This window comes from Camelina sativa, chromosome 6 (genome assembly GCF_030686135.1).
Source record: "Camelina sativa cultivar CO46 ecotype springtype chromosome 6, ASM3068613v1".
NCBI lineage: Eukaryota > Viridiplantae > Streptophyta > Magnoliopsida > Brassicales > Brassicaceae > Camelina > Camelina sativa.
Genome location: NC_141885.1, coordinates 16,107,392 through 16,132,074, shown reverse-complemented (window position 1 = coordinate 16,132,074; position 24,683 = coordinate 16,107,392). Strand labels below are relative to the sequence as shown.

General features: G+C 37.1%; 7 protein-coding genes across 14 annotated transcripts; 1 reads left to right on the top strand and 6 right to left on the bottom strand.

The window, feature by feature from the left end:
• Positions 1-1,794: 1,794 nt before the first annotated feature.
• On the bottom strand, positions 1,795-3,398 carry LOC104791112 (membrane steroid-binding protein 2). The gene is made up of 2 exons (XM_010516924.2): positions 2,676-3,398; positions 1,795-2,408 (listed from the first exon to the last, which is right to left on the bottom strand). The coding sequence occupies exons 1-2, from the start codon at positions 2,981-2,983 to the stop codon at positions 1,970-1,972; spliced, it is 747 nt and encodes a 248-aa protein (XP_010515226.1). The 5' UTR covers positions 2,984-3,398; the 3' UTR covers positions 1,795-1,969.
• On the top strand, positions 3,340-18,940 carry LOC104791109 (chaperone protein ClpC2, chloroplastic). Of its 3 annotated transcripts, XM_087453104.1 has the most exons (11): positions 3,340-3,464; positions 14,291-14,489; positions 15,155-15,732; positions 15,852-15,967; positions 16,064-16,186; positions 16,279-16,464; positions 16,575-16,790; positions 16,897-17,114; positions 17,205-17,280; positions 17,375-17,464; positions 17,552-18,940. In XM_087453104.1, the coding sequence occupies exons 3-11, from the start codon at positions 15,171-15,173 to the stop codon at positions 18,749-18,751; spliced, it is 2,787 nt and encodes a 928-aa protein (XP_087309230.1). In that variant the 5' UTR covers positions 3,340-3,464; positions 14,291-14,489; positions 15,155-15,170; the 3' UTR covers positions 18,752-18,940. The 3 variants fall into 3 exon arrangements, with proteins under 3 accessions (XP_087309230.1, XP_010515218.2, XP_010515219.2); XM_010516916.3 differs by lacking the exon at positions 3,340-3,464 and having other exon boundaries at positions 14,196-14,489; XM_010516917.3 differs by lacking the exon at positions 3,340-3,464 and having other exon boundaries at positions 14,471-14,612.
• LOC147942656 (uncharacterized) lies at positions 4,612-5,283 on the bottom strand. Its single transcript, XM_087456150.1, has one exon. The coding sequence runs from the start codon at positions 5,281-5,283 to the stop codon at positions 4,612-4,614; it is 672 nt and encodes a 223-aa protein (XP_087312276.1).
• LOC147942655 (uncharacterized) lies at positions 6,158-7,060 on the bottom strand. The gene is made up of 2 exons (XM_087454083.1): positions 6,662-7,060; positions 6,158-6,583 (listed from the first exon to the last, which is right to left on the bottom strand). The coding sequence occupies exons 1-2, from the start codon at positions 7,058-7,060 to the stop codon at positions 6,158-6,160; spliced, it is 825 nt and encodes a 274-aa protein (XP_087310209.1).
• Positions 9,257-10,463, bottom strand: LOC147942654 (F-box/LRR-repeat protein At3g48880-like). The gene is made up of 2 exons (XM_087454063.1): positions 10,251-10,463; positions 9,257-10,019 (listed from the first exon to the last, which is right to left on the bottom strand). Exons 1-2 carry the CDS (start codon positions 10,430-10,432, stop codon positions 9,455-9,457), a joined length of 747 nt encoding a protein of 248 aa, XP_087310189.1. The 5' UTR covers positions 10,433-10,463; the 3' UTR covers positions 9,257-9,454.
• LOC104791111 (F-box/LRR-repeat protein At3g48880) lies at positions 11,830-14,049 on the bottom strand. 4 transcript variants are annotated; one of them, XM_010516920.3, is made up of 3 exons: positions 13,951-14,049; positions 12,824-13,200; positions 11,830-12,592 (listed from the first exon to the last, which is right to left on the bottom strand). In XM_010516920.3, exons 2-3 carry the CDS (start codon positions 13,186-13,188, stop codon positions 12,028-12,030), a joined length of 930 nt encoding a protein of 309 aa, XP_010515222.2. In that variant the 5' UTR covers positions 13,189-13,200; positions 13,951-14,049; the 3' UTR covers positions 11,830-12,027. The 4 variants fall into 4 exon arrangements, with proteins under 4 accessions (XP_010515222.2, XP_010515223.2, XP_010515224.2 ...); XM_010516921.2 differs by having other exon boundaries at positions 13,691-14,040; XM_010516922.2 differs by having other exon boundaries at positions 13,669-14,016.
• A 210-nt stretch (positions 18,941-19,150) lies between the features above and the next one.
• LOC104791110 (coiled-coil domain-containing protein SCD2-like) lies at positions 19,151-24,083 on the bottom strand. 3 transcript variants are annotated; one of them, XR_015559093.1, is made up of 17 exons: positions 23,403-24,065; positions 23,073-23,251; positions 22,737-22,812; positions 22,563-22,604; positions 22,419-22,481; positions 22,049-22,098; positions 21,919-21,946; positions 21,685-21,764; positions 21,482-21,592; positions 21,338-21,398; positions 21,065-21,181; positions 20,864-20,976; positions 20,695-20,764; positions 20,443-20,484; positions 19,992-20,032; positions 19,587-19,719; positions 19,151-19,490 (listed from the first exon to the last, which is right to left on the bottom strand). XR_015559093.1 is itself a non-coding variant. In XM_010516919.3 (17 exons), exons 1-17 carry the CDS (start codon positions 23,796-23,798, stop codon positions 19,363-19,365), a joined length of 1,725 nt encoding a protein of 574 aa, XP_010515221.1. In that variant the 5' UTR covers positions 23,799-24,083; the 3' UTR covers positions 19,151-19,362. The 3 variants fall into 3 exon arrangements, 2 of the variants coding, with proteins under 2 accessions (XP_010515221.1, XP_087309231.1); XM_010516919.3 differs by having other exon boundaries at positions 21,690-21,764; positions 23,403-24,083; XM_087453105.1 differs by having other exon boundaries at positions 21,690-21,764; positions 23,073-23,247.
• Between the last annotated feature and the right edge of the window lie 600 nt (positions 24,084-24,683).

The window sequence follows — 24,683 nt, the reverse complement described above, 5'->3', positions numbered from 1 at the left end:
TTAAATGCTATCAGATTTGTTTTGAACAAGTTTATAAGAATGTAAAATAAACTAAACCTCGTCAACAAACCCTTTCATTTTGTTTCCATGTGGATTTTCAACGATCACTTGATCATACAAACTTCATAAAAAAACTGATTTTAGCTATGTCCAAGAAAGCGTTAGACGTTAACTAGGCGGTGATCCAATGTCTAGCGCCTAAAACGTCTAATCAGAATATAGGCGGTTTAGGTGTTTACACTATAAACTAATATATATCTGATATTATATACATAATAATACAAAATATGTATAAGAAAAATGAACTTTTATAAAATATTAAATCAAAAACAAAAAAATAGATAAAAACATTATTTCAATTTATTTTAAATAACATATTAAACATTTATAATTATGTTTATAGAAATAAACCTTATAAATTTTAAATGTTGTGCAATTAAAATTTTAAAAATACACTAAAATGATGATACTACAATATTAGGCGGTCAAAGCGCCTAACGCCTAGACGGGCGGAGGCGGACGCCTAGAACGCTTTTTTGAGCATTCATTTTAGAGTATTCACACAAATTAAAAAATAATTAATGCAAAAAATTCTTCTCAATAAGAACATGTGCAGTGATGAGAACATATGTGAGTGTCTCAAATATATTATTTTATTAAATTTTGTGTAATTTTATTTTTTATTTTAAAATTAAATTCTAAATAAAATCCAGAACCAATTATGACGAGACATGTGTCAAATGAGTCTCTCGTAAGGTTCTCAAAGTCTCTTATTTGAGAGACTCACTCAATTCTCTTACTTACTTTTCAATATTATATAACTTTTTGTGGGTGAGAGACTTTCACTGCACATGCTTTAACGATGAATTAATATTAACTTATCAAAGTTCAATATTCACTATTAATAGTTTTTGAAAATTTCAATTTAACTCTTGGCTTGACATAATTATTGTTAGCGGCCAACTAAATTGGACATTTTTTTGTAACTTAATTATAAATACTGAAAAACCAGTTTTAGTAGATTAATCCCATTTTTATTAGTTATATAATTAACATGCTAATGATATATAGCAGAACAAACTAAACTGGACAAAAAAATTTGTAAAAAATTATAAATACTAAAAAAACTAGTTTTAACAAACTAAACTAGCTTTTTATTAGTACTAAACACGTGAAAACTTGATGAATACTTTGATTGGCAAAATATTGCAAAATTGCAGTTTCCAAAACATGAATAAGGTGGGTGGTATACTCATCCCTAATTGATCACAAAAAAGTGTTTAGAAAACATAAAAAACTAATTTTTTGGAATAAGAGATAAAACCTTTATACAAAAAATACAAACAAAGAAAATACAAAATAGTTTCGTGAACTCTTCATAATTTGCACTAAAAAATTGCAACTCATTACACCGAAATTAAAAATATATACATTATCTTCCCTCCGTGACTGGATTCAAAGTAAATCACAAAACTCTAACACGTTAGCAGTTTAGAACCCAAACGGCCAAACCTTTCATGAGTTGGATGTTATCATTCTCATACATACTCTACTAATTCAATATGTTTTCTTAATACTACAAGGCAAAACATGAGTTTTGTAAAATGTAAGTAGGTGCTTTAAATTCTAGGAATTGAACCATGTTCATTTTATGAGACACATAGCAGGAAGGCAAGTATGCTCCAAAGCATATACAAACCAATTCCTTAGAGCAAAGCATTTATAACTCAGAACCGATTTGACCACTTCTCAGGTCTCGGTGCATTGTAGAAATAATGTAATATGAAGCTTCCATAACCAGATAATTAGATGTAATCATTTTATATAAAGATCCAAAAAGTACAAACAAAGCCACCATTTTTATTCAGCTTCTTCCACCTTGAGCTATATACGACTCATACTTAAAAACCCCTGAAAAATACCACTGATTTCTCAAGCGAAAGTGTGCCCTCTGATTACATTGACGACTTTACTCCTTTGCAACATCATGATCATCCTTCTTCTCAGTGGTTTCCGCGATTTTCTCGTCTATGCCTCTAGAAGTTTCATCATGGGTAACTGCAGAAGCTTCTCGTTCATTGTTTGTAGAAAGACCTTCCGCAGAGGCAGCTTTTGTTTCGGACGCTTCTTCTCCAATGTCTGTAGAAAGACCTTCCGCAGAGGCAGCCTTTGCTTCCGAAGGTTCTGAAGTTTTGTTGCGTTCTTCATCCTTCTTTTGAATGGTTCCGACCTTGACATACTTGCTCATGAACTTGTACTCCCAGTCTTGTAACGCATCTAGCTCAAATGCACCGAGACCTGAGATATCACCAGTCAAGTCTTGCTCCTCAAACGACATCTTAGCCAGAGCTCGGCTCGCATCTTTCCCTGCAAACAGAGCATACGGCCCACCTGGTCCATAGAACATTCTGTGTACAAAAAAGAACATACGAGGAGTTTGTGACCCAGTCATAGTTACATAGTTCATCAGCTGTACTACATATCTCTATAATTAAACGAGATTAAGAGCATAATCAAACGATCAACCAAAACCCCCAAATGCAATAATCACTGAAATTAACTAACTTAACTTACACCCTAAATCTTCGAAATATAATTGGATTGAATCGTTTCTTCTGCTATCTAACTAAATTGTGATGATTACAATTCAAACAATTGATTTATAAAGTATGTACCTGCTCTGAGAAACATCATAGATCTGACCCTTGATGGCCATAAGAAGGGGCTTTTTGGAATCGGAGCCGTCATACAGCTTAAGATCCTCCTCGGTGATTTCTCCGAGCTGAACCGGCGGAGGAAGAGGGTCAGATTCGGGTTGTACCTCTAAAGAACGAGGTCGGTGAACTTCGTCAGAGACGAAGAAACCGGAGACGACTTGGTAAACGGCGAAAGCGAGAGCTAGTACGGTGAAAAACGCAGCTGGAGATAGTCCCGTGTAAGCTGTGATTGTTTCTTTCAACGTCTCCCATACTTGCAGAACCATGATTGAAAGCTAAATCGAGAAGAGAAGAGAGATTAGATATAGAATCGGGTGGTTCACTCGTCAGAGAGAGAGCTCAACAAAAAGAGAGTAACGTGTTTTGTGTTTTTAATTTTTATAGATTTTATAATTTAATTTTGCAATCGGGTAGCATTAAACATACGATATTATTGTACGATTTGGTAGATAATACAAATAAAATGGTCAATTACGCAACAATAATTTTCAACTATTTATTTTTTAATAGTCGTCGTCAGAAACGTACTGACCAATAGTAATATAGTATTCAAAAGAAAAAAAAAAAAAAAACTTTCTAGAGGTACTTTTTTTCTAATCTGAAAAAAGTATTGGTTTTATTTAGTGTACATGTAAATTTTTGCAAACGTTTTTATTTAAAGAATAGATCGTTACACCTAACTTAGTAGTGGTGGCTGAGTTTTAATAAAAACAGTGTTCGGTGATGCCGTTCGAGACGACTGGTTAGGTAAGAGAAAATAGGTAGATGATTGCAAATACAAAAATGTGACTAATCTTATTTATTTAAGACGAGTATGCTGCTATGTGCTTTTTGACTATACCTAGTTGAGACTTGTTGTAGCTCAAGAGGATATTGTGTAAACTCACGTATATTAAAAAATTCGTAATTTACTTTATACTCAGCTATTCGTCTTTAGGGCATGTGCATTGTAGAAACATTTCTGGATGTTGTTAGAGTAAAAATAATATGAAAATAATGTAAGATCATTAGTTTAGATCTTTTGTTAAGAAATTAGTTATTAGGAGAACATGTTTAAAATCATAAAATTTAATAATATAATAATATTAAATATATTACAACTATAAAAACTTTAAAAAATAACATTTAAATTGCAAACTTAAAAAACTTATACTAAAATACAAAATACAATACCAAATTTTTATGAACCAAAAAAACATTTTAAATAGAAAAAAAAACCAAACAAACATATTACTTGATTAATTAAAGCACACAAACATTTTATTTAATTAATACATAGTTTAATGTCCAAATTTATTCCATATATTCTCAATCAAATACTCCTTTAATTTGTGATGTGCTTGTCTATCACGAATTCTTTTATGACCATCACCTAAACCCTCTAGATTTAAAGCCATATTTACTGAAAACGTATGATCCGCAAAGGATCCGGTTCCATCTTCTTGTTGGAATTCTTGTTCGTCATAGAGTGTGTATGAATTTCGTTCATCTTCGACAATCATATTATGGAGTATGAGACATGCTCTCATAATATATGCAATTTTACCCTTCATCCATAAAAGAGATGGATTTTTAATCATGGCGAATCTAGATTGTAGGACTCCAAATGCACGCTCAACATCTTTTCGTGCACCTTCTTGACGTTCTGCAAACAAACAATGTTTCGGGTGTTGTGGTTGTGGGATGGATTTAACAAATGTCGTCCATTCGGGGTAAATACCATCCGTCAGATAGTAAGCCAAATTAAACTCACTTCCGTTGACATAGTACGTAACTTCGGGAGCTCGACCGTAAATAATGTCATTAAATACTGGTGATTGATCAAGAATATTTAAATCGTTACAAGTACCTGGAGCTCCAAAAAATACGTGCCATATCCAGAGATTTTGTGAAGCTACCGCCTCCAAAACAATTGTCGGTTTACTGGTGCCTCGTGAATACATTCCTTCCAAGCGGTTGGGCAATTTTTCCACTTCCAATGCATACAGTCGATGCTTCCAACCATCCCGAGAAAACCCCGCTGTTCTCCATAAAAGAGTAGCCTTTGAAGATCCTCTGGTGTGGGTCGGCATAGGTATTCAGTGCCAAACAAGTCAACTATGTCGACGACAAAATGTTCCAAACATTTATGAGTAGTCGATTCCGCAAGACGTATATATTCGCCAACCGAGTCCGACCCAGTTCGATATGCTAATAGTCTAATTGCTGCAGTACATTGTTGTAGCGGTGTTAAACCATTCCAGAAGGTTGCATCCTTTTTTGGTTGAAAATATGGAACTTCTTCACTGAGACGATTCACAATACGCAAGAACAATGACTTATTCATTCGAAACCGTCTGCGAAATTGCCTCTCCATGTAAGTCGGATTATCAATAAAATAATCGTTCCACAAACGTTCGTGCCCTTCTTCCCGTTTTCTATCGATATATGTACGTTTATTCTTTTCGGCCAGAATTTCCTCTTCAGCAGCTTCAAATTTATTATTAAATTGCTCTTGAAAAAATTGGTTAAAACTATCATTATTTGGATCATAATGGTAGTGAAAATTGTTGGAAGAAGATGCCATAAGATGAACAAGAGAAAATGAAACAAGAAAATAAACTTGCAATGAGAACTTTGATTGTATGTCTTTGGTGAGAGAAGGAGTTGTTTGATTTTGATGAAATAAAATCTTGTATTACTTCTGATATATATAGAGGGCACATAACTCTTGTGATTCATCAAGTTGTGTTTCGGACAAACACATGTGAACTTTGGTCTTCCTTACAAACAAAGACATGTGACTCTCTTTAAAACTACAATCCAAATACCAAAAAGCCTACAATCATACATTAGCCGATCACGAGTTCACTACTAGTTTCCTTCTCAAAAAGCCTAAACAAATTTACTTAGTAATCATGAGAAGTACCACTACCATAACCATCATACCAAAGCAAACAACAACTACCAATTCCATAGTCGTTTGAAACAATTGTCTCTTCTCTCGTGCCTCAGTAACAAGCCGCTCCAGGTTCACCAACCTCTGATCTGAATGGTTTTGATGGTCCTTGAGCTGGATCAGTTGTGTCTCATAATCAGGTAGTGGTTCAGCTTCACGGCTCCACAGACTTGTGAATCCAATCTCAGTTGATGGTTGCGGAGGATAGTAACAGGTCTCAGCCTCCTCTTCGGAACTATAGTCTAATGGGCTGTTTATTCCATAGTCGTATATAGAGTCAAGTCCCATGTCTTCTTCAACCTGAAACCGAAAACACATATATAAGTTTCCAACTAATATATAACAATGAAAACAAAAAACAAGTTTGTAACCAAACATCCGAGATTCATTAAAAACATAAGAGAACAAGTTGAACAATGTCACATATCTGATTCATAAACACATTAAAAACATAAGACAAACATAGTTAAAACATAGTTAAAACAAACATAGAAAAACATAGTTAAGTTAAAAACAGTTCAGCCATTAGCTTCTTCTTTAGAGCTTTTTCATCTTCGTCTAGAGTTTCTTTCTTGGCAATGAGAGTGTCAAGAATGGACATCTTTTGGAGTTCTCTGATGCCCTCCAAATCCTTCTGTTTTATCTCCCACATGTGACTAAACTCTGCAGATGGTGCAACCTTCTCTTTACCTTTGTTCCTTAATTTTTTCATTGTCTTTATGCCCGGACGCCTGCTCTCGTGCTCGCCAACGACAGAACCTGTAGATGGTGCAGCATCATCAGCTTTTCTTTTGTTAGAGCTGGTTGTCTTTGGAGTGGGGTTCATAGCCTCCAGGTTTACCCATTTCTGTTCATAGCGTAGCACATTCCAAGCATACTCCAAACCAAACTTCTTCTTGTACAGGTTAGTGTAGATTTGGTGAGCATTCTGCAGAATATCTAAATCGTTCATGCCACTAGCTTTCTCACTCTCTGCCTCTCCAAAAGCTCCACAGAACCTGGTCACTTCCTTACTGATTTTTTGCCATCTTTGTCTACAATGGTCAGGGCGCCTTGGCTCAGCACCACCAAGTACATGACTACTTGATGCATAATAGTCTCCTATACAGATCCAAAAGGACCCTGCCTTTTGGCCATTCCCAACTATTGCATCCTTCGATGTGTTTAACCAGCCGCTTATTAGGACTAAGTCATCTTGTGTGGACCATATCCTTCTCTCCATACGCTGTTCTGCTATCTCTTCTGATTGACTAGGAGGTTGACTCGGCTGTGAAATAGTTTGTGAACTAAAAGCAGGGATTTGAGAGGAACCAATGTTTACATTGGGAGCAAAGCTGTCATATGGGAAGTTAAGAAGGCTAAAGTAGGATTGAGATTGACTGTTAGGAGTATTGTTTGATTTCATAGCAATCAGATTTAAACAAGGAAGAAGCTGAGGCAGAGATATTATTGGAAAGTTATTAGAGATTGGTTAAGAAAGAAGCAAATAAGATAGATGATAGAAGAGAAGTAAAAGATATGAGAGATTGAGTATTTGGGTCGGATGTAATAAAGAGAAGTTAAGAAGATCATTAAATCAAAAGTTTGGTGTTGTTAGAGACTTTTAATTCTAAATAATCATTACCTACTTCAGTCAAATCAGAAGTAAATAAAGGTCATTGAGTGTTTTTTATATGTAAACAAGACATTCATATTATTCAGTTTTAAAAGTTTTGTTATGTAAACCAAGACATTCATATTATTCATTACCTACTCAACTAGTTTTGTTAAAGCATTCATATTATTCAGTTTTAAAAGTTTTAAAAGTTTCAAAGCTTTCATAGAAATCAGTTTTTAAAGTTTTAAGACAACTCAAACATAAAAAGCAAAACTACAATCAAAACTTATCCTTGAATAACCACTTATACGAGAACATGACCAGATGATAACATGTTAGATACTGAGACATACAAAGCAAAACTAAGTGACACTAAACTCACAACAACTCAATTATATTATACAAAACATAAACCAATCAAACATCCGAGACCATCACAAAACAATTCTGAGAAACTCATTACACAATCAAACAACACTTAACAAGCCACTACAATCAAATAAAATCTGTGAATAAACACTTATACACTACTACACAAACCACAACACCACTCAAATCAGGAAACCAACCTTGCATTACATATAGTGAGTGTGACTTACCTTTTAGTTTCGAGCAAATGCAGGTTTGTTGATGGTTATCCGATTTAATTTGCCCTGGTTAACCTCACCTACAAGCCTCAGAAACAAAGCAAAATCGATTAATGTTCATCAGTGTTAAGGTTGATTTCAAATACAACATACAACACCTTTAATTGACAGATGCGACGAAACCCTATACCATGTTACTAAACCCAAACCTAATTCACAAATTTCAATTTTACCCTAAATCGATGAAACATCGAAGAAACAATGACTGACAGAGGAAACGACGGGTCTACCTTGTCTATATCGCCGGAGATGAGATTTGCCAGACAAATGAGACGAGGAGACAAAGGCTCAGGTAGAAGATTACGACTTCGCCTTCAAATCGCCGGACATATGAATCGACAAAAGAAGAGAATTTTAACGGATTTGTCAGAAAAGCTATGTAAAGATCGATTTCTACATGGAAAAGCTCTCGATTTTGGTGTTTTAATGGCCGAAATTCAAACTTTAGTCGGCAAAGATGGTGACCACGAAGCTTTCGCCGTTTTGGAGAGAAACTTCGGAAACCTAGATGCGATTTCGAACAGAAGGAGAAATGAAAAAATTTCTCTTTTGCAAAAAAAATCAACCAATAGCGGACTGCTATGTCGTAATAAAACTGGGCCAAAATCTGTTTTAATTGAAGACCTAAAAACATATTCTATATGGGCACTGTTCAATATCTTTTTCATTTTATCGGGGTAAGAACACCCAACCAAACTGTTCTGTCAATGCGTAAACTCTCTTTAGGTTATAAATTTATAAGCGAACATTGCGTAAACTTTAAACATTATCATACTTGGGTTTGAATACTCTGTTTTAGACATTGCATAGACATTTCGTTTTTATGTTTAGACATTTGCGTACGCTTAAACATAATTATGCGTTTTTATTACCCGTACACGTTTTCAGTGGCAAAAGAGAATTGATTTCTATGGTTTCGATTAGCGATGGTTTGGTTATCTAAGAAAGTTGTATACTAGCTACTACTATAATCTAATCTATGTTTAGAGTAGGTTGTCAAAATTATTCAATATCTCATTAACTAATCAAATCTTGATTATTAGCGAATGAGTTTTGAGATAGCAAAACCAACTGTGACAAATGCACTTTTAGTGCCATTTTCTTTTGTTGTGTGTGATGAAATATGAATTGCAGCATGTAACATGCGCGCCATCTCAGTTCGTGTGTGATGTTTGCATGTTTTTTTTCCTCTGCAAACTTTTCAAAACAAGTTCACATTTTGACTAGTTAGTGTACTCTCATAATTTATAAATCATAATTCAACCTTTTTCTCAATACTTATTTGGTCCTCTTTATGTCTGTTCCAGAAATAAATAAACAAAACTATGGACAAAAAGACCCAAAAAAAACATTGTAATATTGAAAGTTTATTGTTTTATTTTCCTATTTTGTGTCAAAGTTGGTGATCCAAAGTTGATCACTACATACAACGTCTACACATTATATACACATAATATCGTTCACATCAAAACAACTCACAAAGCAACTCAAACAAGTATAAATGAACAAGAAGAAGTTAAGTCTCCACAAAGAAAAAATATCACAAAAAAAAACATCAAAGATGAAGAGAACTCACTTCATCAACCTTCCACTCTCCTTCTTCGTACTTATACCATCTCACTATCCCTTCATCGTTCTCTGTCCTCTGGCACATCAAACACGTCTTGTGCTCCATACAAGTCAAAAACCTCTTCAACCTCGTTGTTTTCTCCATTATCGTCTTATCGAGCTCCCTAACAATCACCTTCTGCTGCGGTTGCCAACTGTTGTACTCCACCAGGTGAGAGTGTGATATGTTGAGCACTTCAAGGCTCTGTAATCCGTCAAGGATTTTCACGAGCGCTTCCCGCTTTATAGCCGAGCATCTAAGGCTGAGAATTTTGAGGTTTGGGAGGCAAGTGATGAGCGTGTTTGCAAAGAAGACTTCGAATGGACCCATGATCTTGAGCTCTTTAAAGTTCTTGCAGTTCTTGGCTATTTCTGTTAAGAGATAAGGCGGGTTTGCGATGCTTGGCATTGTTAGTGACTCTAGATCTTTCCAGATCCTTATAGCTTTGCATATACCCGTCTTCTTTATTCTGTTCCAAGCTGGAAGGACGACCCGTCTCAACCCTGGACACCTGCACAAATTGAGTACATCCAATTTTAAAATCTTTTAGCATTTAGAAGATTCAACTCAGTTGCAATTCAGGAATTCTCAGAGTGGGCATATAACCTGAACCAAACCAAAAACCTAACAATATTTTGTCTAAAACTGATGAGTAGTGTCTAAACCTAAACCAGAACTTTGGCCATGCTTTGATGGAACAATGTGGAAGACTCTTTTAAGGGAAGTAAGAAAACAAACATACCTTTCAGCGGTGTAAGTAAGCTGATCATCACTCAGAAACAAGTTAAAATGGAAGATCAAGGTCCTAGTGTTTCCTCCGCTAAGGTTCATGGAAAGTTTCAGGATGCGGGTCAGGGCCTCATCAGAGCGGCGTTCAACATAGACATAAGGCTCTAATGGGATCTTGATGAAACTAGATCTCATGTGTGACAAATCAAGAGTCTTCCATAGAATAGGATCGATTAATGTTCTGGTTAACCTCACCTACAAGCCTCAGAAACAAAGCAAAATCGATTAATGTTCATCAGTGTTAAGGTTGATTTCAAATACAACATACAACACCTTTAATTGACAGATGCGACGAAACCCTATACCATGTTACTAAACCCAAACCTAATTCACAGATTTCAATTTTACCCTAAATCGATGAAACATCGAAGAAACAATGACTGACAGAGGAAACGACGGGTCTACCTTGTCTATATCGCCGGAGATGAGATTTGCCAGACAAATGAGACGAGGAGACAAAGGCTCAGGTAGAAGATTACGACTTCGCCTTCAAATCGCCGGACATATGAATCGACAAAAGAAGAGAATTTTAACGGATTTGTCGGAAAAGCTATGTAAAGATCGATTTCTACATGGAAAAGCTCTCGATTTTGGTGTTTTAATGGCTGAAATTCAAACTTTAGTCGGCAAAGATGGTGACCACGAAGCTTTCGCCGTTTTGGAGAGAAACTTCGAAAACCTAGATGCGATTTCGAACAGAAGGAGAAATGAAAAAATTTCTCTTTTGCAAAAAAAATCAACCAATAGCGGACTGCTATGTCGTAATAAAACTGGGCCAAAATCTGTTTTAATTGAAGACCTAAAAACATATTCTATATGGGCACTGTTCAATATCTTTTTCATTTTATCGGGGTAAGAACACCCAACCAAACTGTTCTGTCAATGCGTAAACTCTCTTTAGGTTATAAATTTATAAGCGAACATTGCGTAAACTTTAAACATTATCATACTTGGGTTTGAATACTCTGTTTTAGACATTGCATAGACATTTCGTTTTTATGTTTAGACATTTGCGTACGCTTAAACATAATTATGCGTTTTTATTACCCGTACACGTTTTCAGTGGCAAAAGAGAATTGATTTCTATGGTTTCGATTAGCGATGGTTTGGTTATCTAAGAAAGTTGTATACTAGCTACTACTATAATCTAATCTATGTTTAGAGTAGGTTGTCAAAATTATTCAATATCTCATTAACTAATCAAATCTTGATTATTAGTGAATGAGTTTTGAGATAGCAAAACCAACTGTGACAAATGCACTTTTAGTGCCATTTTCTTTTGTTGTGTGTGATGAAATATGAATTGCAGCATGTAACATGCGCGCCATCTCAGTTCGTGTGTGATGTTTGCATGTTTTTTTTCCTCTGCAAACTTTTCAAAACAAGTTCACATTTTGACTAGTTAGTGTACTCTCATAATTTATAAATCATAATTCAACCTTTTTCTCAATACTTATTTGGTCCTCTTTATGTCTGTTCCAGAAATAAATAAACAAAACTATGGACAAAAAGACCCAAAAAAAACATTGTAATATTGAAAGTTTATTGTTTTATTTTCCTATTTTGTGTCAAAGTTGGTGATCCAAAGTTGATCACTACATACAACGTCTACACATTATATACACATAATATCGTTCACATCAAAACAACTCACAAAGCAACTCAAACAAGTATAAATGAACAAGAAGAAGTTAAGTCTCCACAAAGAAAAAATATCACAAAAAAAAACATCAAAGATGAAGAGAACTCACTTCATCAACCTTCCACTCTCCTTCTTCGTACTTATACCATCTCACTATCCCTTCATCGTTCTCTGTCCTCTGGCACATCAAACACGTCTTGTGCTCCATACAAGTCAAAAACCTCTTCAACCTCGTTGTTTTCTCCATTATCGTCTTATCGAGCTCCCTAACAATCACCTTCTGCTGCGGTTGCCAACTGTTGTACTCCACCAGGTGAGAGTGTGATATGTTGAGCACTTCAAGGCTCTGTAATCCGTCAAGGATTTTCACGAGCGCTTCCCGCTTTATAGCCGAGCATCTAAGGCTGAGGATTTTGAGGTTTGGGAGGCAAGTGATGAGCGTGTTTGCAAAGAAGACTTCGAATGGACCCATGATCTTGAGCTCTTTAAAGTTCTTGCAGTTCTTGGCTATTTCTGTTAAGAGATAAGGCGGGTTTGCGATGCTTGGCATTGTTAGTGACTCTAGATCTTTCCAGATCCTTATAGCTTTGCATATACCCGTCTTCTTTATTCTGTTCCAAGCTGGAAGGACGACCCGTCTCAACCCTGGACACCTGCACAAATTGAGTACATCCAATTTTAAAATCTTTTAGCATTTAGAAGATTCAACTCAGTTGCAATTCAGGAATTCTCAGAGTGGGCATATAACCTGAACCAAACCAAAAACCTAACAATATTTTGTCTAAAACTGATGAGTAGTGTCTAAACCTAAACCAGAACTTTGGCCATGCTTTGATGGAACAATGTGGAAGACTCTTTTAAGGGAAGTAAGAAAACAAACATACCTTTCAGCGGTGTAAGTAAGCTGATCATCACTCAGAAACAAGTTAAAATGGAAGATCAAGGTCCTAGTGTTTCCTCCGCTAAGGTTCATGGAAAGTTTCAGGATGCGGGTCAGGGCCTCATCAGAGCGGCGTTCAACATAGACATAAGGCTCTAATGGGATCTTGATGAAACTAGATCTCATGTGTGACAAATCAAGAGTCTTCCATAGAATAGGATCGCAACAAGCAGCTCTCCATCCTCTACAAACATGAGGTAATCCCGAAGTCAGCTCAAAGACGCTAAACTTCTGGAAAATTCTTACTAAGATGTCAGTGTCCAACTCTTCCCATCTCCTCATTCGACGACTCTCATACTCTTCTTCCATTCTCGTTGTGCCCTGAACAAGCAAGCAATATAACGTTAATCAACTGTTCTTTATCCTTCACAAGAATCCAAGTAATAATATAACCTCAAGCCCTTATAGAATAGGAAAGCAGGAAACACACGCACATCAATTTCCACGATTCCATCACAAGATTGATGCTATCAATCAATTGAGTTACCAAACAGAATGAATCTCACAAACAGAGTATTCAAACCTCTCTTCCATAAACAATCTATATTCTAAACAAGTTTATCAAAACCGATCTTCATACTAAGTTATAAGAAAAAAAAAGGTAAAACACCAAACGTAAAATGGGAAACTTCGGGAATCAGAAAGTGAACTGAAATCAAAAACATAAAAACCAATTCACAGTATAACTATCCCATTTGCAAGAGTCTCAAATTCAAAAGATCAGCCATTAAAACTCAGAAGAACACATAATTAAACAACCTCCCCCAAAGACTCTGCTAAAGAGCGTACATCTCAGTTAGGAGGAACATACAGAATTAAGCCAAATCTGATGTAAACGAATTAAGATCGTAAACCCCCAAAGACTCTATCAACGAATAGATCTGATCTCTTGACATTTCCGAATCAGTTCAAACTGAGGGGAAAAAAAAACGTATAATACATAGATAGATCTCGAATCGCCATTTTCTCAAATTCACAATCGAACAAGAAACAAAGACATGGGATCAGATCGTTAAAGAACAAAAGAAGTTGAAACACGCAAAAGAGAGCACTGAGAATCAATCAAGGAACCTTTTTTTGGGAGGAAGAAGCTCTCAAATGCAAAAATCAATCGTTTGGCGACGACGACACCGTTACAATCTCTCTCTAGCCAATGAAAGTGGATTATATGAAAAAAAACAAAAAACTATATAATGATAAATCGGTTTGATTTTGGTTTAGATTCGGTTTAATTATGTTCTTTTGATTTGATTCCGGTTTGACGGAGTTTTCGGACAAAACCGATCTTAAACTCAATTTACAAAACCCTTATCTTTGGGAACAAGATTCTCATTGAGGTTGACTCGTTATAAAAGTAGTTACATCCGACGGTTTGGAATGCTTCTGTGTAAATCTAACGGTTGAGATGCAGTTTTGGTAGGTGAGTGTGTGTGGTTTAATCTATGAAGGGCGGCGATGGGGCGAGAGAAGGAGAAGAGTAGATAAAAAGAGAGAAATAGTCTCTTCGCTTTCCTTTCCTCCTATCTCTTTCCCTCAGACGGGCCGACCAGTAAAAAGGACTCTCTCTCGCTTTCTCCCAACTTCTCTATCTATCCCCAAAGGCGTCGACGGTAATAAAAAAACCCTTGTTCTTTTGCTACACTCACTCTCTTTTTTATCAGTCTGTTTCTTCTTCATTTGTTATTGTGGTTCTTTAAAAGGCTTCTGTTTCTTTGTTGTGTGAGCTTTTAAAGGTTGAGTTTTTCTTCTTCTTCTTCTTCTTCTTCTTCTTCTTCTGTTTCTCATGGTGATTTGGATTGTTTCTTTTGGTGGTTTCATTTTTGTGTTTCAGGAATCTGGGTACTTTTTTTCATTTGGTTGTGTTGATTTGCCAAAAAAAAATGATTACTTTGAGATTAGGGTTGTGTATTCGCGTATAGATTTGTTTAAAGTTGAATGCTTTTTTTTGCTAAATCGTGACTGCTCTTAGCTGGTGAATTGAAATGGTGTATTCATGTGCCTTGAGCTCTTTCTGTTCTCTGTTTTTGGTTCAATAGGATCTAAGTATCAGTGTTTGGCATTTGTTTATTATCAGCATTCCCTGTATGCACATATTTTCGATTTAGTGTAGCTTTGTCATTGTATGATGTTTGTGTTTTTCTTAATCACTCAATGAATGCACAAAACTTATCGGAGTTTTTTTTTTTTTTTTTTTTTTTTTTTTTTTTTTTTTTAAGTATTTTGGTTTTAGCCAATATAGTGCTAGAACTTATGTTTTACCATGACCCATTTGCAGCCTCCAACTCCACAATATGGGTAGGTTGGTAGCTCATTTTACAGCTCCTTTAGTTTGTCCCGGAAGGCATGTGCAGTCTAAAGGATACAGAAACCCAAGAGGGTGTGTGAAGATGATGTTCAGTTTACAAGCACCTGTTTTGAAAATTCAGTGCTTCACAGGGTTAAGGGCTTCCAATGCATTGGATTTTAGGGCAAGGCCTAGTCATCAAGATTTCGTTTCTAAGGTTAACCTTAATATCTCATCTCGGATAGAAAAAGCTAGGCGATGTGTACCAAAAGCCATGTTTGAGCGGTTTACCGAGAAAGCAATTAAGGTTATTATGCTGTCTCAAGAGGAAGCTCGGAGACTTGGCCATAACTTTGTTGGGACTGAGCAAATATTGTTGGGTCTAATTGGAGAAGGGACTGGGATTGCTGCAAAGGTTCTTAAATCCATGGGGATCAATCTTAAAGATTCTCGTGTAGAGGTAGAAAAGATCATTGGAAGAGGTAGTGGTTTTGTGGCAGTGGAGATCCCATTTACTCCTCGTGCAAAGCGTGTCCTGGAGTTGTCACTAGAAGAAGCTCGACAACTTGGTACGGATCTGTTGCTATTTAATTATTTTTAGGTTTGTAGCGTGTTATGTGGTGTTTTTTTACTGATGTAACTAACCATTTCTTATCAATTTGGTAACTTTTGGTTATTTGAATTCTAGGGCATAACTACATTGGTTCAGAGCACCTTTTGCTTGGTCTTCTTCGTGAAGGAGAGGGTGTGGCAGCTCGTGTCTTGGAGAATTTGGGTGCAGATCCTAGTAATATCCGGACGCAGGTAAATGCACTAATTCTGGATTCTATAACAATAATGTCCTGTTTTAGTAAACCATTTCGTGATAACATTTTTGGTATTCATATAACATTTTTTCAGGTTATACGTATGGTTGGGGAAAACAATGAAGTCACAGCAAGCGTTGGTGGAGGAAGCAGCAGTAACAGCAAAATGCCAACACTAGAAGAGTATGGGACTAACTTAACTAAACTAGCAGAGGAGGTAATTAAAATCCTTACTCATTTTGAAGAGAATGTCATGTTAATGCCTGAAGGTTTCTGCTGAATATAAATATTTTTCACTTCCTGTTGCAGGGTAAACTGGATCCAGTTGTTGGAAGACAGCCTCAGATCGAACGAGTGGTCCAGATCTTGGCTCGAAGAACCAAGAACAACCCTTGTCTTATTGGAGAACCTGGAGTTGGTAAGACAGCAATAGCTGAAGGACTTGCACAGCGAATTGCTAGTGGTGATGTTCCTGAAACAATTGAGGGGAAGACGGTAAAATATTCTCCCATTATTTCATTAATTAATAATGAAATTTAAGATACTTAGCTAGAGTGTGTGTGTATATATGCTTCAAGTAATGTACCTTTTACATTTTTTGTCAGGTTATAACACTTGATATGGGTCTTCTAGTGGCTGGAACGAAATACCGTGGAGAATTCGAGGAAAGATTGAAGAAGCTTATGGAGGAAATCAGGCAGAGTGATGACATAATTCTGTTTATTGATGAAGTGCACACGTTGATCGGTGCAGGAGCCGCTGAAGGTGCCATCGATGCTGCTAACATCTTAAAGCCAGCTCTTGCAAGAGGTGAATTACAGGTAACTTTTCTTACTTTTTATTGGTGTAGTTATGTCAAAATGTAAATTAAATTTTTAGAACCGGAAACTCAAGTTACTAAATGTTTTTTATTTTTATTATTGGTAGTGTATTGGTGCAACAACATTGGATGAGTACAGGAAGCACATTGAGAAAGATCCGGCATTGGAGAGACGGTTCCAGCCTGTCAAGGTACCTGAACCAACTGTAGAGGAAGCTATACAGATCTTGCACGGTCTGCGTGAGCGATATGAGATCCACCACAAACTTCGGTACACTGATGAGGCCTTGGTTGCTGCTGCTCAATTGTCACATCAGTACATCAGGTTTTTGTCTTTTTATTTATTTCAGTCTTTAAGCAACACAGAACAAAACGCAGCATAATCTCAACCCAGCTTCTTCTTTTGAATGGACAGTGATCGGTTTCTTCCCGACAAAGCGATTGACTTGATTGATGAAGCTGGGTCTCGGGTTCGGCTACGCCATGCTCAGGTTCATTCATATTTTCATTGTTTCACTCAGTACCAAGAAATATGTGTTTTGATAGCTACGTGAGCTGATTCAGAGAAAGTATTGGTTTGTTTAGGTTCCTGAGGAAGCTAGAGAGCTTGAAAAGCAACTCAGGCAAATCACTAAGGAGAAGAATGAAGCTGTGCGAGGCCAAGACTTTGAGAAGGTATCAACATTGAGTTTTTTTCTTACTCTCCATACACCCGAAGATTTATATTTACAGCTCGTGAGACTGAGTTCTTTTTTGCTACAGGCTGGTTCTCATCGCGACCGTGAGATAGAGCTCAGGGCTGAGATAGCTGCTGTTTTAGCTAAAGGCAAAGAAGTGACCAAAGCGGAGAATGAAGCTGAGGAAGGAGGTCCTACTGTCACGGAATCCGACATCCAACACATTGTCGCCACCTGGACAGGAATCCCAGTAGAGAAAGTCTCGTCTGATGAATCTAGCCGTCTTCTCCAAATGGAGCAGACTCTTCACACAAGAGTCATTGGACAAGATGAAGCTGTCAAAGCCATCAGTCGGGCTATCCGCCGTGCCCGTGTTGGACTCAAGAACCCGAACCGTCCTATCGCCAGTTTCATCTTCTCTGGTCCAACTGGTGTAGGGAAATCAGAGCTTGCCAAGGCCTTGGCTGCTTACTACTTCGGTTCAGAAGAAGCGATGATCCGTCTTGACATGAGTGAGTTCATGGAACGACACACGGTTTCAAAACTCATCGGTTCACCTCCTGGTTACGTAGGATACACAGAAGGAGGTCAGTTAACTGAGGCGGTTCGACGCAGGCCCTACACACTTGTTCTCTTTGACGAAATCGAGAAAGCCCATCCTGATGTTTTCAACATGATGCTTCAGATCCTAGAAGACGGTAGACTAACTGATAGCAAAGGAAGAACTGTCGATTTCAAGAACACGCTTCTCATCATGACTTCAAATGTAGGAAGCAGTGTGATCGAAAAAGGTGGTAGAAGAATTGGGTTTGATCTCGACCACGACGAGAAAGACAGCAGCTACAACAGAATCAAGAGCTTAGTGACGGAGGAACTAAAACAGTATTTCAGACCAGAGTTCTTGAACAGGTTAGATGAGATGATTGTTTTCAGACAGTTGACGAAGCTGGAAGTCAAGGAGATTGCTGATATAATGCTTAAAGAAGTGGTGGCGAGACTTGAAGTCAAAGAGATTGAGCTTCAGGTCACTGAGAGGTTTAAAGAGAGAGTGGTGGATGAAGGATTCGACCCGAGTTATGGTGCAAGGCCGCTTAGACGAGCGATTATGAGGCTTTTGGAGGATAGCATGGCGGAGAAGATGCTTTCAAGGGACATTAAAGAAGGAGATTCTGTGATTGTTGATGTGGATGCCGAAGGAAGTGTGGTTGTGTTAAATGGTACCAATGGACGTGCTGGTGGTTTTGTTGCTGAAGATGTCATGGAAGATCCACTTCCAATATTGTAGAAGGGTTCTTCTTCTAGAGATTTTTCCTTCTGTCTTCCCTGAAGTGTTATTGAATTTGAGTCTCATTTAATTCGTATTTGTACTTTAATCTCTTCGTTTCTGATTGGGATATTGATTGTTCGGAACCATGGAGCATTTCCCACAAAAAGAATGCAGTATTTGGTAAGCATGGAGCATTTCCCACAAAAAGAATGCAGTATTTGGTAAGTTGAATAGAGGGGCGAGTGTCAGATACTCAGAGATTCACTGGTAGATGGTACTTGTTCAATACTTCTATGACATATGATTATATCCAATCTTCGAAGCATGGTTTTCTTCTGTCATAAGACTTCAACCAGGTTATATTACACAGCAAGGGCAATACTGATTCTTATTGGGATCAGTGTTTTCGATATCTTATTTTTGGAGTAACTCTGATTTTCTTTCTTTATCCAAAATTGTTGGACTTAATTGTGAAAATAAGAATACCAAAGCTTACACACTCGACTGTGAGAAGGGGGCAAAAAAAGAGAGAAGAAAACAATGGCACACAGATTCTTCGTGAAACTTACATGAAGAGAAATATACAAAAACGAAAATTTCTTTTATCAAAGAGAAGGGAAGAGACTTTACTATGAATCTGCATCGAGTTCGTGATTCGAAGAAGTAGGAGACGGAAGCTGATCGATTCCTCTTCGAGAAGCTTCCCACAGCTGTTGCTCTATTCCCAGTTTCCTGAGCTCTATCAACCCTCTTTCCACTGAAACGAGCAAAATGGAAAACTTTAATTTATCATTCCGAACCTGACTCAAGCAAAAATAAGAAATGGAAACAAAATGGCCAAGTCTGATTTTACCATCCAAGGCATCATGAGAGGTTGTCTGAGATTTCCCGCTGCTACGGCTGATCCACAACTGGACGCGTTCCTCTGCGATGTCTTTTTCCACACCGTGTAACTTTGCTCTGCCCCAGAAGTACATCAGCCATGCCTGCATTATATATTGTAGGAATCAAGACAATATCTTATTTTGAAGTGATAAGCAAAGATCCACATTGTTTGGACTCATAAACTCCGTCAATATCCAGATGCGTTCCAATTGATGAATCGATGTGGTTACTTTTTCTAGGATATATTATCTATCTATGTGATAATGATATACAACATGGATAAAGTGTAGTCGAATCAAAATCAAGTGAATTGATGGAAGATTTGGGCTTTACGTTTGTGTATACCGTGAGTGTATATGTATTAAAAAAGTACCTGCTTAAAGGCAACATCTTCTTGTTCCGCTTCGCCCAGTTCTGCATTTTAAACAGCATGAGAACATTGTAAGAACATTTTCATGATATGGTTGATTACGTCTACATACGAAAAACATATGTGTAGGGCAAAGGTAAAATTTGAAACCACAGAAAAATCCTATTAGGTTCGCTACATCAATAGTTCTATCTCTAAGCCAGTCAAGAGTTTTCAGGTTCATTATTTTCAACTATTTTTTCTACTAAATCAACTACTCATGCACTATGTCAAAAGACTATACTCTTGTCTTTTTTCTTTTTGTCAAAGATGCAGGTATACTTAGTGCATCCCTTACACAACATTCAAGGTGCTGAGGGTTCGGCCCCAAGAACCTCTACTAAGGGTGGAAAACAAAAAGTAAAAGAACGAAAAGACTTCTATCTTAGAGGATTAGGGAGAATTTTATCCTTACCATATGCATCAATAAATCTGGATTCTCCATGACCTTTGGAGTCTGTAAGATAAAGAGAAAACAAAAGCTTAAAATTTTGCTTTTAGTTATGCCTTCTTACAAGTGTTAAGTATCTATACAGAAAACAGATTGCTCATAGGCTCAGACTTAGTTTAAACATTCTAATTTCTAAGGACAGAAGCGAAAAAGAACAAAAGGCATATATTTGTCACTGCGCATTACTGCAGTTATAGCTCGCAAAAACATACATACCAGAAACAGTTTGACGAACCAAACTCAGTTTTCTCTGCTGGGAGAATGCAAGCACGACAGCATCCTCAACCTGAATTTTATAAAAGAGAAGAAACTTTAAACCATTGTCCTTGGAGATCTATGCTAGGTGACAAACACTTATAGGTAACTCAGATAGAATCGTGGATACCTTTAATGATGCTAGCTCTCTCAATCCCATCTCAACTGAAAGCATACTTTCAATATTTCCTTCTCCGGTAAGATCAGTCAAATCTCTAGCAACCTTACTCCGAACATTCCCACCTGCGTTATTTCATATGCCGGTAATTAAACATTTTTCAAGCAACAGTATAACATTAACATTTTAAACTATAGCAGATATTAGACGAGCCTTTATCCCAGGATAACTCCTTGGCTTTCTGTGCTGCAGAGGTGACGAGCTCAAATGGAAGAGGAGCCAATGCTGACCAGTGCTCATGCCTAGATGGTGCTATATCCGCACAGATGCCTACAAAAGCACACCATAGAAAAAGCAAATATCTGTGAACTTGATGTATAACTACCACATCACAAGTATGTGTCTTAAATTACTATTGGAGCATAATAATATTTTCTTTAGTTCAGACAATAAACTCTTTTGTTTAGATACGGATGAACCACCTACCATGTTGTACAGCCAAATCCCAATACCGGGCAAGCCAGCATCTCTTCAGGACTACTTCTTCCTAGATAATTCAACAATTCATAAATTCAGAAACTTCTAAATGAATGATTAGTAGATTTTAAGACCCAAACTTTATCAACAAACCATTTCGTCCTGTGTTAAAATCATCCTTTGAGTCATTGTGCGAAGAGACTTTGCTTCGGATTCGGCTTCCTGAAGTCGTTCTGCAGCAGTTGTAGCCTCGTCTTTCAAATTCTGAACATAGGACAGAAAAATAAGACATGATTTCTTCATGCAATTAAAAGTGGTACATCTCATGGAATCAGTACATCAGTACATCAGTGTACCTTACCTCAAGTTCTGCACGTAGGGAAACAATTTCCTCATCCTTCCCGCTCTTTTTCTGTTTTGCAGCATTTAGAGCAGCCTGTAACAGGTACAAATTTTCTGCACAGCTTAAATTCTATGTTTTGCAAAAAGTGTCTATTTAAAACTTTCATATAGGATCAGAATGGTGGAGAAAGAAACTCGACGAAGAGAAAACTACATCTGAGCACTAAGACACTCCAGTTCACACTAACCTCTCTTTGACGCAATGCTGCTTCCTTCCTATAGAAAGACACACAATTCAACGTGAGCGATCAATACAACCACCATATATTCTGGAAAAAAGAACAACAAAGAGAAGCTAAAGAAGGCAAAGGCTCCCACCTGCTTAACAATTTTGCCTCCAGAGACACTCCTTCTCCAAGAGAGGCAACCTTTTGAAACCAAAAATAAAAACAAATGAAACCTTGTACAGATGCCAATACTTAGAAATATGTATTTCAAAGTATAATTCAAATATACAAGATAATTTATTATCTGCATATGCTAGACAGAATGGTTCATATTTAAACTTTCTCCTTAAAACAAATCTAAGGATGTAGAAGAAACAACGGGGTGGGAGTCTGCTTCAACAAGATATACTAAGAGATTTAAATGAGTGGAGTACTTTTTTCCCCTTCAGAATTTCAAGATACAGCATCAATAACAAAATTCACTACTCAAGCAACTTGCTCAAAAGAAAAAGTTCAAAAACCTGTTTCTCAAGCTCCTTAGCCCTAGCTTCTGCTTCCACCCTTTTCTCTTCTGCACGACGAAGCTGTAATCAAGTATGAATGTTATGCACAACGGAAGTTAACAGATCTATCATATATAAAAAACTCAGTGACAGAGATCAAACCTTGTCCAGTACAACCTCATTCTCCTCTTGTAGCATATCCAGCTGCATTTAAAAATGAATCAGCCTCAAGTCAACTCTTCTGACTGGTACACAAATTCTGATTTGACTATAATTGCCAATATGTAATTAAAATTGACCAGATACTCCAAAGGTTTAAAAGTAACAATCACATACCTCATCACGAAGAGCTGAAGCTTCCCGCTGATCACCCTTTTCTTTTGAATTCACTGATGGTACATCAGCAAAAAACCTAAAAACATTAAATATCCGAAATCAAACGTAAGCAACACAACCAATTCCAGGGTGGATAAATCTCTTTGATCAAGGAACTCATTTCTCATGAACCTTTCTAGCAAACTCTATTATTAGGCTTTTGAGGACAAATATTTGGTCAACCAATGAGTGACCAAACTGGTTTTGACATATTCAACTAAGCCACATGTTCAATTGACTAACAAGATTTGAGAACTATAATAAGAAATTAAGAACTTCAAAATGAGAAAGCATCACCTTTTATCTCTGTTCCTAGTTGGAGGATCAAGTGGAGGAATAGAAACCGGAGTTTTCACCGACACCCTACTAGGCGGCATTAGATTAGGAGACGGAGTCGTGGATCTAGCAGAGATTGACGGCCTTCCGGTCGAAGCAGAACGCACTGATGGCACTTGTTCGGCGAAGTTTCTGCCTAACTAATCAAAGCAATACAAAAGAGAGACCAATTAGCCCTAAAGAACCAAAACTTCACCAAGAGCTAAAACCAAGCCCAGAAAATAACAGTTGATAACATAATCAAATCAAGCTGATCTGAAATAATTCTATAAGCTAGGAGACGGAATTCACCGCAGGCGACGGCGATCTATTTCGGGGAGCGAAGGAAACCGCCGGAAAATTACTATTCCCGTTGCTGCTATTGCTTCCAGTGGAGGAAAGAGAAGAAGGTGCATGACGAGCAGGTTTAAGAGAAGGAGATGCGAATCTGAGACTTAGATCTTCGTCTTCGTCTTCATCATCTTCGTCTCCGTTGTCTTTGTTCTGCAAGGCCATGACCTTAGCCAATCGTTGAGCAGCCGCTTTGGCAGCTACGTTCTGAGTCCGTTTGACGGTGGAGAAACCTCCGACACCTCCGAGTTGCTTCCGGTGAGCAGGAGACATCGCCGGAGATGTCGCTTCCGTACTGTTCGATGATTCGCTCCACTGGCGACCATACACTGGGCTACCCGCCCTCCTCCGATCCATAAATGTGTGTGTTCGTGAAGAAGTTAGTTTGTTAGCCGGATAAATGAAAAATCGCTGGATTAAAGCGGGTAAAAAGAAGGTGAACCAGAGAAAATGGATTTTTCTCGGGAAAACGGAAAGGAAGAAGAAAACGTTCGGTGAGATTTGGAGAAAAAGTGTTGAAATAATTTAGTGACTACAAACGACAGCGTTTGATGCGGAGAAGAACACACATGCGAGCAGCGAGCAGCGAGCCTCGAGAGAAAAAGAAAAACAAATGACCTGTCCACCGTGGCTATGCGACCTATCAGTCAAGTGTAGCCGATGGATTATTTATTTTTTTTTATTTTTTTTTTTGTAGCAAATAAGGTATTTAATATTTTATTTTTGAATTCAAAGGCAAGTAAAGAAATAATTAGATAAATAGTTAACAAAAATCTTTAATCTGCTTTTCATTTAAATTACATATAAATACAACTGTTTATGTTGTATCAAATCATACTATTTTCTCTTCTAAATGAAATTTAGTAATGTTTATTTTCTTGTTGTTATATATACATATTAATCACAACATGAGTAAAATTCACTCCTGATTCAAGTTAATTATATCTTTTCTTGGTGCTATGTTATTTTTTTCGTCCAAGTTAGGTTCTTTTTGGTGAAGATTTTACAATTTCAATTAGTATTATTCAAAGCACATGGGGTACTTGATTTGGTATGAAAGACCTCACAGACTTCAATATGTCACTAATTGAATTAACTCAACAATATGTTGAAGAATTTAATTAATTATAATTATCCAAAACCCAGCCTCAATGCCTCTTGACAAGAATCCCACAGAGGAAACTATAGCTTGTACTCTAAGCCTAATCGAAGCTTGCAGCAAATTAAGTTCTAACCATACTT

Bases quoted from the DNA above. Each gene is read 5' to 3' on its own strand.
- LOC104791109 (XM_087453104.1), top strand. From the start codon at position 15,171: ATGGGTAGGTTGGTAGCTCATTTTACAGCTCCTTTAGTTTGTCCCGGA. The intron at 15,733-15,851 runs GTACGGATCTGT...TTTGAATTCTAG, and splicing joins AGAAGAAGCTCGACAACTTG to GGCATAACTACATTGGTTCA. The intron at 17,115-17,204 runs GTTTTTGTCTTT...TTGAATGGACAG, and splicing joins TTGTCACATCAGTACATCAG to TGATCGGTTTCTTCCCGACA.
- LOC104791110 (XM_010516919.3), bottom strand. From the start codon at position 23,798: ATGGATCGGAGGAGGGCGGGTAGCCCAGTGTATGGTCGCCAGTGGAGC. The intron at 21,399-21,481 runs GTTTGTTGATAA...TGAATTATCTAG, and splicing joins TTTTAACACAGGACGAAATG to GAAGAAGTAGTCCTGAAGAG. The intron at 20,485-20,694 runs GTATGTATGTTT...TTTATCTTACAG, and splicing joins GGTTCGTCAAACTGTTTCTG to ACTCCAAAGGTCATGGAGAA.
- LOC147942655 (XM_087454083.1), bottom strand. From the start codon at position 7,060: ATGAAATCAAACAATACTCCTAACAGTCAATCTCAATCCTACTTTAGC. The intron at 6,584-6,661 runs GTGACCAGGTTC...GATATTCTGCAG, and splicing joins GGCAAAAAATCAGTAAGGAA to AATGCTCACCAAATCTACAC.
- LOC147942654 (XM_087454063.1), bottom strand. From the start codon at position 10,432: ATGAGATCTAGTTTCATCAAGATCCCATTAGAGCCTTATGTCTATGTT. The intron at 10,020-10,250 runs GTATGTTTGTTT...CAATTTGTGCAG, and splicing joins CTTACTTACACCGCTGAAAG to GTGTCCAGGGTTGAGACGGG.
- LOC147942656 (XM_087456150.1), bottom strand. From the start codon at position 5,283: ATGGCATCTTCTTCCAACAATTTTCACTACCATTATGATCCAAATAAT.
- LOC104791111 (XM_010516920.3), bottom strand. From the start codon at position 13,188: ATGGAAGAAGAGTATGAGAGTCGTCGAATGAGGAGATGGGAAGAGTTG. The intron at 12,593-12,823 runs GTATGTTTGTTT...CAATTTGTGCAG, and splicing joins CTTACTTACACCGCTGAAAG to GTGTCCAGGGTTGAGACGGG.
- LOC104791112 (XM_010516924.2), bottom strand. From the start codon at position 2,983: ATGGTTCTGCAAGTATGGGAGACGTTGAAAGAAACAATCACAGCTTAC. The intron at 2,409-2,675 runs GTACATACTTTA...TTTTGTACACAG, and splicing joins TATGATGTTTCTCAGAGCAG to AATGTTCTATGGACCAGGTG.